We start from the raw sequence: 13,383 nt of genomic DNA, 5'->3' as shown, positions 1-13,383 counted from the left end.
ATAGTTCATTTACAAATGCATCAAAGATGTTTGGACTCTATGTCCCACCTCCTGTGAAGCTAGTACTTGTTTGCAATTTGCTGAATGTCCACTGGCTGCTGAGTGGTAATGACAGATTGTGTCATGTGTACTACATGCATATGCACTAGTTAATCTACAGCATCTGTAGAATTATTGTATCTGTAGAGTAACAGCAACCAGTATACAATATTTTCAGTCACACAAGTTCAGATGCTAGGAATGATGATACTGATGTTCAGATGACAGGGATGATGAAGATGCTAGAATATGACACTGCACATGGGTATAGCTGTAGCTACCCTTCTTTGGTATAGTGGATCTTGGTAGGTAAGTGGTACAGAGATGCAGAGTCATACAGGCATGTCTGGGAGTATTGGTTTGCTGTGGTATGTATCAGAAAAATAAGCGAGCTAAGGAATATGCTCCTGTTTTAAGAGAAGAGAGTGTAGCAAATGTTATATAGCATAGGCTTAGTGTCAAGTTTTGAGTAAGAAGGCATATGCTAGTGGAAAGAACAGGGTTGAAGACAGGATTTGGAGTGAGATGAAATGCAGGAGTAGTCATAAAGATTATTTATGGGTCCATTAAACTTTCTGGTGTATAGCTACCCATGAGTACGTTTCTGTAACAGATGAAATACTTCCCGTGTGATATTTTGAAGCTACCCCTCCTCCAAAGAATCTAAAGGATTCTTTGATCTGAAAAGGTCTTGGACTAGGATCACCACCCTGTGCTAAATCCATGTTTTTCTACTGTGAAGTAAATGGCACTATAAGCTGTCATAAAAATGCACATAGCATACTGTGCATTCTGAGGGATGCCATGGCCCTCAGGATGTCATGGTCTACAGCTGACGTGTCCCTGTGCTCTGAACTAGCACATGGTTCTTGAGGTCTCTTCCTGCCACTGTCAGTTAAAACAGCCAAGACCTCAGGTGAAGGCTTGGAGCCACGCTTGTCTTCCCACACTGGCCTGAACAAAAAGCCCACACCGAAGCCCTTAGAGTATGATTCTGGAGCTGGTCCCCTTGCTGAAACTAATGGCAACAACAACATTAAATTTGATGAAAACAAGTCTGGGACCCATACGAGCAGCTCATATCAGAGATTTAGTGGTAGCTACATTCTTGCATGTGGGGAAAACTTACCACTTTTGAGGCAATACTGAATGACATGATTTTGACGTAAATGATTTTGGAATATCAAAACACTGACATCACGCTGAAGTCTTTAACAACCTGCAAAGGCTACATTCATTCTGACATTTTAATGTCCCACTCATTCATAGCACATACCAAGGGCAACTCTTGCTGCTGATGCATCATAATTGATCCAGAATGACACCCATGATAAAATGGTAATCAGTATGGAGGGCATGTAAGTTTGAAGAATAAAGTATCCAATATTTCTCTTCAACCTGAAGCTCAGTGAGAGTCTTGGATAGGCACCTATGAAAAGGGACGGAAAAACAGCGTTATTTATACTGAAGCAGAGACACTTGCAGATACTTGTCTTCAGTCTCCGTAGAAACTAAAGCATGCACATTTTATGGGGTACTATGACATCTGCAGAACAGTAGGGAAAACGCGTTCACTGTATTACTGGTTTGTATTAGAGGAAACCTTGCAGGGAATATAGTGATATCCATGTAATTTGTATTTGGGAATAAAAGAGATTAAGTTATTCTAAATTATTGAACAGATGGATAAGCACTGGTTAGTTTTCAAAAACAGATGCTTAGGTCTCCATGTAAAATGCTTACCCCAATACACAATTTTATGTATAGTATTTATACTGAAAGGATTAGTAGAATTCTGTCTTAAATGTGCATAGTTTTTTATTTTCGTAGAATTGTTTTTGATATGGCATTTCTTAATCACACTTAAACTATGAGAAACATGCTACCTGTGGCGTCAAAAATATAATTGTAATGAATCCAGGTGAAGAAAAGCCTTCTGATCATATCCAAAGGCCTCTAACATCAACTAGAGCTGAATAGAATTTTTCTTCTCAAAATATTTTAAGCAAAAAAATGAAGATTGCATATGTATATACATACATTATATACATAGGATTCATATACTGTTTCAGTTGCAGCAAACAATAAAATAATGATAATCTCAATGACAGGTGTTTTTTTGTTTGTTTTTGTTTGTTTGTTTTTTGTTTTTAAACACGTATTTTAACTTCAAACCGGTGTATTTCAAAATTGGAAACCTTACTAAATATACTTAATATATTTAGAGTGCTCAAATACTGAAAAAGAAACAACAGTGACTTTTTTTCACCAAATGCAAATAGGATTAAATCTGAGTACCATTATACAAGAAAGATTCACACATTCACACAACATCAGCTCCATGATTTCAGTGGTTCCATTACAAATCTTAGGTATGATACTTCTAATAGCTGGTCTAAAAGCTCTATTTATAGTCAACATGAGAAAAAACACTTCCGTACATACAAAGGCACAGTTATTGGTATTAGAGCACAACCTGCCCATTCTGATGCAACTGGGTGCAAGATGTAAAAGATAACATCTAGAAATAAATACAAATATAAGTATTATATGTTAATATACTCTTATATAGGAAACCACATAAGAATAGCCACCGTGTCAAGGGAAGTGATTATCCCCCTCTACTCCGCTCCATGAGACCCCACCTGGAGTACAGACTTCAGCTCTGCGGCCCCCAGCACAAGAAAGGCTGGTTGGACCAGGCTTGACCAGGTCCAGAGGAGGGCCATGAGGATGATAAGAGACCTGAAGTACCTCTCCTACTTAGAAGCACAGCTGAGAGATTTGGAGTTATTTAGTCCAGAAAACAGAAGGCTCTGGCTAGACCTTATAGTGGACTCCCAGTGCTTAAAGATTGCCTACAGGAAAGCTGGGGAGGGGCTCTTTGCATGGGAGCATAGTGACAGGACAAAGGGGTAATGGTTTTAAACTTAAAAAGCTCAGATTTAGATTAGAAAGATTATTAGAAAGAAATTCTTCCCTCAGAGGGTGGTGAGGCCCTGGCACAGGCTGCCCAGAGAAGCTGTGGATGCCCCATCCCTGGAGGTGTTCAAGGCCAGGCTGGATGGGGCTTTCAGCAACCGTATATAGTGGGAGGTGTCTCTGCCCATGGCAGGGAGGGTGGAATTAGATGGTTTTTAAGATCCTTACCAACCCAAATCATTCTGTGATTCTCTGAATGATGGATTTTCTGAGAGAGAAAACAAGAGAAGGAACAGAAAACTGTAGATTCCTCTTTGTGTTTCTGACAGGTAAACTTTTAGTCATATGACAGTAAAAATGCTTCAAAGTTTCCAGGTAGCAGAAGCATCTAGGGAGTATCAAACTTTAGGTAGCTACCCTTAACTGCTTTGTCAATTTCAGAAGCACTGTCACCAAAAAAAAAAATATATATATATATATATATATATCTGGTAGGTATATATAGTTGTTGTGAATATTTACATCAGTACTATGTACTATGTACTGATACATACATTTCCTGTATGAAATGTCTAGTTTCACAAATACATGAATATAGATAGAGTCAGAAGACCATATTCCAGCATGGAAACCTGCGGTGGTTTTACCCAGCTAGGCAGCTGAACTCTGCCCCAACCACTCTTATTTCCCCTTCCCAGAGGAAAAAGGGGAGAAAATATGATGGAAAAAAAAATCAAGGGTTGAGATAAGGACAGGGAGATCACTTAACAGTTATTGTCACAGGCAAAACACAATCCGCATAGGGAGATTAATATCACTTACTGCCTATTATTATCAGGCTGGAACACTGAGAAACTAAAAGCAAGCTACAAACACGTTCCCCCCATCCACCCTCTCCTACCTCCTCCCCTGAGCGGCACAGGGGAACAGGGAATGGGGGCTGCGGTCAGGCCCTGTTGCTTCATCTCCACAGCTCCTTCATGGTCACTTGTTGCCCCTACTCCACGTGGGGTCCCTCCCACGGGATGCCGTCCTTCCCAAACTGAGCCTGCGAGGGCTGCCCACAGGCAGCAGCTCTTCAAGCACTGCTCCCACATGGCTCTGTACCACGGGGTCCATCCCCCCAGGAGCAAACTGCTTCAGCACAGGTCCCCCACGGGTGGCAGTGACCCCCTACTCCTGCGTGGGCTCCTCTCCACGGGCAGCAGCTCCGGCCCAGGGCCTGCTCCTGCGGGGGCTCTCCATGGGCCGCAGCCTCCTCCAGGCCACATCCACCTGCTCCACCGGGGGCTCCTCCACCCATGGGGGGGCTGCAGCATGGAGATCTGCTCCATGTGGGACCCATGGGCTGCAGGGGGACAGCCTGCTCCACCAGGGGCCTCTCCACAGGCTGCAGGGGAATTTCTGCTGCCTGCCTGGAGCACCTTCTGCCCTCCTGCACTGACCTTGGGGGCTGCAGGGCTGCTTCTCTCACGTTTCCTCACTCCTCTTTCCCAGCTGTTGATGCCAAGCAGTTTTTTCCTTACATCTGCTCTCCCAGAGGCCCACCCAGCATCGCTCTCTGGCTCGGCTCTGGCCAGTAGCGGTCCCTTTTGGAGCCAGCTGGAGCTGGCTCTGATCTGACATGGGGCAGCTGCTGGGCTCTGCTCACAGAGGCCACCTCTGCAGCCCCCCTACTACCAAAACCATTGCCACATAAATCTGATACAAAACTAGACCAAGGTTTTATATTGTCTAAAGTACTCTACATGGTTTTCAGAAAAAAAATATATATATAAATAAATACATAAAATCATTTAGACTTCTGCTTAACACCTTAGTTTTTTAATGAGCAATGTTTCATTCCAAGGACAACTTTTTTATTTCAAACTATGCCTGCTATTTCTGCTAACAAAGCCTAATTTTTTCATTGAGTTTTCTCATGAGATGGTTTTCATGGCCTTTTGTCTGCAGACTATGTGAATAAAACAGGAACATATTCTGCCATCATGAAATACATTAAATATGTAGCAGACCTAATCACCTTTCTGCAATAAGAGTAGTGCATCAGACGGAAATCTTCATAAAGTTCTGTTGAGGAAAATTACTTCATAAAATACACTACCAATGTAAATGATTCTCTACAAATCTGTTCCTTCCGTAAGTCCTGTCCAGGTCTGGGCATCTGTGGAACATCATTGACAGAGGTGACGACTGGAATATCTCTCATAAAATACTGATTTTCTGATATATTATCTGAAGGATTCACTCAAGGCTCATCTTGGTCCGTTTCAGTGCTAAGGACCCTTGGTACATTGGGGTACCTCGGAGAAAGAAGAGGGAGAGCACTCTGCTAATGATAAAGCAAGGAAAATGGTGCAGCTGGAGAAGGCAGGAAAGAAGTAATGTGTCGTGTATGTCAGTAATATTCAGTAATGAAATCCTTATTTGAGACAGTGTAACAGAGAAAACTTCATTTATTTATCTTGAATGCTTCACCTATGAAGCGCCTTATCTTTGTCTAATGAGATAAGACAATTAGTGAAACTAGTGGGACTCAGCCTTAAAGGCAGTGTCACCAGACAGATTGTTTCAAGACCAGAAAGGTCAACATAAAGTTGTTTTGAGCCCTAGGTTCTTTGTCCTGATGCTACAAGACAAAAGCCTAAGAACCATACCTAGGGCCAGGGTTGTCAGTGCTGTTTGCCTATCCACTGCAGTGTTGGAGTTGGACTGTAATACAGACATGCATTTGCAAATCTGAAGGTGCCCTGGGCCTTTTGAAATGCCCTTTGACATCTCAAACACCAGCATGCATTTGGTAGATACAACATAGCCCCTACAAAACAAAAAAATCGTATTGATCAGCAGATTGAGATTACAAGGGATGCCCTATGTCATCTCAAACTGCAGTTGATAAAGCGACTGACTTGAGCTGCACAAATGTTACCTAGGTGTCTAAGCTTCAATTACATTTACAGGAGAGTAAGTTCATCTAGTTGATCTAGTAAATGAAACCTGAAGAATTATCCCACTGCCTCCTAAAATAAGCTCCTTTGGACTGATTTTGTCTCCAGAATCCACTGACTGTAGTCCCATTGACTAGATTCCCATCAACTGTAACAGGAGCTTAGACACCTAATTCATATCCAGACACTGAAATTAATTATATTGACCTTAAATCTGACCAAAATGAATCCCAGCCATGCAAGTCTCAGGGTAGGTTCTGGGGGTTTACGGCTCCTGGGTAGTCTAACCAACAGTCTTATCGGCATCACAGCTGCTTAATGGAGTTGACGTTTTGTTCAGTTTCATCAAAGTAAATACAGAACATCATCCTTTTTTTGTGTGGTTATTTTCCAAGCTCAAAATTTACTGGAAGGTCTGGATCTAAGGAAATTGCAAAATAATTTGGTCTTTGTATAGTTCAAGATGAGATTGAAACATGAACTGGTAGCTTCATTTTCAGATAACAGGGTTCTCCTTTATGTAGCTCTCCTTGAGACTAAGGAAGTTTGTGTAATTTTCACCTGTATTACTTTTATGCTTTCACGGATGACCTATTGCCCCTCCCTGCAGTCTGGAGTCCCTGCTATCTTATCTTACTTCCAGCTAACAGTACATAGGAATCTATGGGTTAAAAAAAAAAAAGAATTGAAAGAAAGAACATTACTGTGAAGCTCCTCTCCTCATCTGGAAGACTAAAGCTCTGGGAACAGTATGGGTCCTAACCTGCATGGAACAAAAATTGTAAGCCCTGATCTTCATTTATGTAAGAAGGAACCATCTTGTGTAATTTATTTAATAAAAATAGAATTCTTGGTGAACTCAACAATTACAATGTTACTTGTCTGATTATGCTTTTATAATGATTTGTCAATTAAAGCTAAGTACATTTAGAGATTAATTACAAGGAAATTGTAGCTGCTAACATTCCACCATTTTTTATTTTTATTTATTTATTTATTTTTTTGCATAAAGAAGTGTTTCTGCTCAGCGACCAGATTTGTTACCTTTTCTCTCATCTCACATAACATGTTTATGTCCATGGGCTAATTTAAAGAGTAGAGGAATAACAGAATTTGGCCTGGAGTATTTAAGTCTAGCAACAGTATTGAAAATGAAGACATGAAAACAAATAATCAATAACTGAGCTCAAAATATTCCTCCTTCATATGTTTGAGCACTTGGTAAAAAGTAATTACTTGTTTCTGTTTCAATTTCATTAAACGCTAGCAAGCTGAAACATCTAGCTCCAAGGCTAAATTAGTCTCTTGCTGTTTTATGCAAGTATGAACCAAGATAAGAGAATTGGTCAGTTACAGAATTCTTATTTTAATCTTTTCTTCTGGGAAGGTTCTTCAACTAATTGGAAATGTACTTTACAGATTGATCTTTCAGAATTTGCCAAATAATTAATTTTCAAATCTTTTAAGATTACCTTCCTCCTATCAACAAGTTGTTAATCTGTCTCTGACTGCTATGCATCTTGAAGCTTTTAGGTGTGTTATATATCCTCATTCATGTTCAGTTTCTTAGCATTCCTGGATAACAAATCTTTAGGACACATATTCAGCTCACAAGTTAGGCATTACATTTCAGGCATTTTCATGTAGATAATTCCACACTTATAGTGCATAAACTCTCAGTATAAACCATGGAGAGCTAGACTTATAGCCAGCTGATTCCAAGGATGTGATTCAATTGCCTGTACAGAGGTGTCTAATGCCATTTGGGATGTCTTATTGTAGCCTCTATAGCCTTCAGCTTAGGATAGTCAAACAAAATCTTTCTTATTCACTTATTTATATACTACTTTTTCTTCTTTTAATCATGGATAAAGAGAACAAGTTACTCCTTAAGAGAACATGTTACTCCTTGTAACTTATTTAATTCTTATTAAGTACTCTCTTTTTTCAAACTACACAACCATATCTAGATCTCTTTTAATATCATGGATTATATTTTCTAGACTTCCAGTCATTCTTACCAATTTTGTACGGGCTCATGTGCAGTCTGAGATCAACAGTAACCCCTAAATTACTACGCACAGGACTCTGGTCTAACCAGGTATTCCCCAGTTTGAATTTGGACAGGAATAACTAATTGAATAGTTGTACTTTGCACTTGTCTATGCTGAATTTTTTTTTTTTTTAAGATTATTTTTAACTCCAATGACATACTTCAACATGCTTGCAGTTCCTTCAATATTCTTGCATCCCCTCACAGGTTTATGTCATTATCTATGGGGTTTTTCTCATGCTTACTCTTGCTGCTTAGTAGTAACTATGGGAACAGATTATTCAATTTGCATAAGTTACACAAGGTTATATGGCACTGTTCCTTCATGGAGGATAGGAGAAATAACTACTCCAAAAGCTGTTTAGGGCACGACTCTAAAGTCCTTGTTTAGTTTTACACTATCAAATCACACTAGCACTGAAATCCCGGAAATATTGAGATTGAGATATTGATACTGAGATATTGTGTGGAAAGAATCTAGTATCTTCTCATGAGGCTTTAATAACCTCAAAGACAAAAAAAAACATGCCTGACTTATTTTCCACAAAAATGTTCAAACTGGCTCTAATTATCAGGAATATAAGGAATATGTGTCTTGAGAAGAAAATTGAAAAAAAAGTGTGCTGACTTTATCTGTCAGATTCACTGGAAAGTTTCAGATTTAGCATCATAATTAGGCATGAGTTTCTGAGAAACAAATGTGCTGATTTCTTTCAATGGAAATATTTGTCAGAAAAGTTCATAATTAATGAAGCATTTTCATCATGTCCTAAACCAAAACAAGAGTAGATGCAGTATCACGTCTTTATCGATGACAAAAATTATACGCTTCAGAAAACAATATAAAAATTGGGATAATCTGTTCTTCACAACTGCCTCATCCTGCTCCTTAACATCAAGCTGCCTTAAACCCTGAAGCATGTGGGTTTTTTATTCCCTTCACAAACTTATTGGAAAGAACTGTTATGATTCTGAATATTTGGTCATTTACATGCATTTCTACCCCTAGTCTTCATTCTCTATCATATTTGTCTCACAGCTCTTTGGACTTCCTGAATTTAATAAATCTTTTCAATCGCCAAATTACTACATCACATCTTTATGGAAATATTTCACACTGAAGTGAAAGGTGGTGGCTTTGGACTTCCCAAATACAAAGTTCTCTGTATTGTCATTGTTGGCCAAAAGGGTCATCCTACATATCCAGTCCTGTGCAAGTGCAGATAAACCCTGGCTGCAGAATATAGGATTAGAGTATCTGTTTCTCTTTAAAAAAAAAAAACAAAAAAAAACCTCACATTTCACAGTGATATACAAAAACAGCAGAAGTTGGCAAAACCCCTCATATTAATTTCAATCCCAGCAATATTTACATTTTGTTCTGAAATATAACTCGTGTTTCTGTGTACTTTGAAACAGATGCTGTGTCCATAGAGTGGGTGAAGTGATGCTTACAAACATGATAGAGCTGTGCTTCATTTGTTCGAGTGCGCTGGGACAGACAGAACAGAACACCTCCGTGGTCTGAAGAGGACTGAAAATCTGGAGGTCCCAATAGTCGCCCCACACTTGCTGAGGGCTTTCTGAGTTGCTTTGGTCTTTTCACACATAGCAATATTTTCCTAGGCTGGTGTCTAAAATCAAACATCTAAATCAGTGGGGATTTAAACTAGGGATATAAAACTAGGGATTTAACTTTAGAATCTTAACAATGATCACAATAGCACCGGTTATATATACACTACCATATACCCATCAGTGAAAATCAAGATATAAATGGCACCACATTCACTGTAAAAGAACAAAACAAAAGACGTACAGAAAAGCTGTAGGGAGGTGCGCATAAAAACTGTGCCTTTCTGACCTAGTTTGCCATAACATACTTCTGTATGATCAGTAACCCTGTAGGCTACATTAGTTAAACTGGTGACTCAGACATGAATGACTTTATATTTATTTAGATCACGTATATTTAGGTGTATGGTTAAGTATGACACATGCACATACACACACAAAAGAAAAATGAAACAAGAAATACTGTTTCATGGACTCCTGCCTCTGGGCTTTACCAAGTCATCTCTTTAGCCACGCACAGAACACAGGACAAAGACTATACATAATAATGATTAGTAAAACAATAATTGCCATACAGAAAGAAATAAAACACCAACTAGGGAAATGGTATTACTTGCCTGTGGCAAAGACAACATTCTTCGACACCAGTCTGTATTCCACAATGGAGAACTGAGGAAGCTCAATCCTTTCCACACCAGTGACTGCATTATCCCCACCTCTCCAGTAGAACTCTATGTCGTCAGTTGTGTAGCCATCTGCAGGCAAAGCAGGAAAGTAAGTGAGAAAAAACAGTGGACTGGGATGAGCTTCAAACCAGCATACATGGTTTGTCATTTGTGGCAATGAGAAGATTAAGAACAGCTGGAGTGGTGTATGAATTTTTGTTCTGTATGCCTGTTAGAAGCTCTCCTGAAGAGCTGCTCCATTACAGTCTACACAGGAATTTGAGACACGATACTATTGGTTTTGTCTTGTTTGGTTGATTTTTTTTTTGTATCATCCCCATTAAATCCATACTAGGACTACAGCCCCTACGAGATAGAAATTGCCACCCATTACCAATTTCAGAGATTACAGACTGCTACCTGCAAAATCATATATTAGTCTGATTTAAGACATTCAACACATCTAGCACTGATACGAAGTGTATATTGACACCAATAATCATCAGAAAAATGTGGATTATACTATAAATACAGACAAACATAGTTAGGGCAGATCTTTTCCACTCACACTGAAGAGTGTGAGTCACGTTAGCTTCTGCAGTGGAGGACTCCAGCTGATTATAGAGTATTAGCACACAATCTCCAGCCAGTAGCAGAAATGGAGTAGGAGCTCTTGAAGCAGAAATATACATCTGAATATTGCAGTCCTAGAACATGACTAGGTGGAAGAGAAAATCTGTTTTTTCATGGAACAGAACTACAAACCACAAATGGGGCTGATCTGAGAGCCCAGGGGGTCCTGCGGCAAGACCATCTGTGCATAAAAAAGCACACTGAAAGAAGATGATATCATAGTGTTTGCCCTCTTTAAATTTAATCTGATTAAAATATGAACATTCATTCTTGTGTTGAAGATAAGCATCCAGTCACTGCCCCTGCTAACTCAGGCTAGAACGAGTAACAGCTTCGTTCTGTCCTAAAACTGTTTTCCTAGGAGAGATCTATCCATGTAGAAATGGATGACACTTTATGTATTAAAGAAGGTCAAATAAGCAAACGAAAAATCTAATGGGTGATAATTATGTGATTCATATAGTGGTTACAGTCTCCAGTGTAAATATTCTACAGTTGTACAAAAGGAAAACCACCCTGCATCTGAACTAGGTATTACATTCATCTTCTCATATACATACAGCTTTCAATTTCCAGAGTACAGTTCTGTTCATCTAGTGGGTATCTTCTCAAGTCCATCATACAAGCTGCAGTGGTTGTGATTCTGAAACACAAACATGATATAGAATTACTATAAAGCCTATAAAGCCAGTAATCCTGTTTCTTTTTTTTTTTTTTTTTTGTAATTGAGAATCTGGTCCATACTTTTACACTGAGCAGCAGCTACACTGACTTCAACAGAACTCACTGTGACTTACACTTACACAAGAAGTCCCTTTGTGACTTGACCTATCTGCATATGCAAATATTACAAAAAGCTTTGCTGAAATTAAAGAATATGACTTTATATTAGAAAATATGAAGTGATAAAAGTCTGCTACAGATGTCAGAATTATTAGAGCTGTGTGAATTACTGTTCTGTGGCAGATGGAGGAAAGAAAATGAAATGTTGAAAAACTGTTGCAAGTCCAGCAAAATGATTTGTTTTAAAGTTGAGTTTATTTCTCTAGTTTTCGAAAGTAAATTAAAAGGGATTTTGTAATGAAGTACCATATTGAATTCTAAACTTTCCCCCAACGATATATTTTTGCTTTTTATTTTTATTTTTATTTTTTATTTCCAGTGCAGGCAATCTAGCACACTAATGATGAATTTGCAAACCATTTCATTACTGATGATCCTGCATTTTTATACTATGCATTTTTACATGAATTTGGTATACTAGTTTAAAATTCAAGGGTAGAATTTCAAGGGAAGAGAAGTAGGTGCTTTTCCTCAACTCTTACACACTAAAAAACAACAACAACAAAAAAACCACCTGTTTTCATTATGTATGCCTTAACTGATTCTCCAAGAAAATGAAGGAAAGAATGCTTATCCTTAGCGAACGGTTTATTTAAGTGAATAACTTCACATAAAATCCAAGGTAAGGCAGTTGTAATATCCGTTACAACTATCTCATAGGACAACAGAAGTTCTATGACTGTCAAAGGTGCTTTTGCAAAAAAATATTCTAATTTATTTGCACAGGGAGAGACAGTTGTGTATGAGCACAATGGCAATGGATTGGTCAGGAGAGGAAAAAGCTCAAGGATCTGTTACTCAGCATATTTTTCTCATTTGTGTTCCTACCAGTAGACAGGAGGAAAGGCACACTCTGGATTTTTGTCCCAGACACACCTATAGCATGATCTGTCACTGATGCACACTCTAGGCACTCTCTGAACACCTTTATATAAGTCCCACAAGCTTTCAGGTACCAAGTATTGTATAACAGGAGAATATTTCAGGTCAATCCATCTCCAGCTTCCTGCTGGGAGATGCTCTGGGCCTATACAAGAAACTGCACGTTCTTGCTCAAGTACCTTTATACGTTACAACAAAATGTAAGTTTTTAATGTCATAAATATCCAGTAAAATCCATACAAATAAACAAACAAACAAAAAAGATACAGCTAGATATAGACAGAAAGAGATTTACCACATTTATGCAAAGTAAGTTGAGTGCTCAGAGGTCCCTTCTGAATGAACTTTTAAGCAACCAAATTTAAATTGCACAAATGTTCACCAAAAGCAAATGTTAATTGCTCAAGCTTGTGCATGCTACCAAGAAGAACAGTTTTATTTTTTATGGGATGGGATGCTGCCTGACACAGTGGGACAATGAGGTTTCAAGAAGTCATCATCACAGCAGTGACAGAGAAACAATTACAAGCCAGAGAAAGATAAAGTTGTGCACAGATACATGTACATTTTGCATCAAAGCGATAAATAAAAGAAATATTTTAAATTGATTAGAGTTCCCTATTCCAGTTATCTGTCCTCTGGATATAGTTTCTCTTATCTTTCCCTGCTGCTTTATTACTGGACTGATCACCTTCAATTATACTGATATATTGTGCAGGGACCACATCCACACTACACTGGGAGAAGAATGTTCTACTGACAGAATGTCCTCTGTACCCCCAAAATTTACAATATAAATCAGTCTAGGTAATATAAATACTTT

General features: G+C 38.7%; 1 protein-coding gene across 3 annotated transcripts in view; it reads right to left on the bottom strand.

Moving 5' to 3' along the window:
- Positions 1-13,383, bottom strand: part of GABRB3 (gamma-aminobutyric acid type A receptor subunit beta3) — a 115,040-nt gene that overhangs the window by 17,578 nt on the left and 84,079 nt on the right. For all 3 annotated transcript variants that reach the window (XM_072030577.1, XM_072030571.1, XM_027446784.3), the window contains exons 5-7: positions 11,396-11,478; positions 10,155-10,292; positions 1,316-1,468 (exon numbers count right to left, since the gene is read on the bottom strand). In XM_072030577.1, the coding sequence (XP_071886678.1) occupies positions 1,316-1,468; positions 10,155-10,292; positions 11,396-11,478 (374 nt within the window). The remainder of the gene's footprint in view (positions 1-1,315; positions 1,469-10,154; positions 10,293-11,395; positions 11,479-13,383) is intronic.

Source organism: Anas platyrhynchos, chromosome 1 (assembly GCF_047663525.1).
Source record: "Anas platyrhynchos isolate ZD024472 breed Pekin duck chromosome 1, IASCAAS_PekinDuck_T2T, whole genome shotgun sequence".
Classification (NCBI taxonomy): Eukaryota; Metazoa; Chordata; class Aves; order Anseriformes; family Anatidae; genus Anas; species Anas platyrhynchos.
Note: the sequence above shows the minus strand (reverse complement) of the source record. Positions and strands in the feature narration are given on the sequence as shown.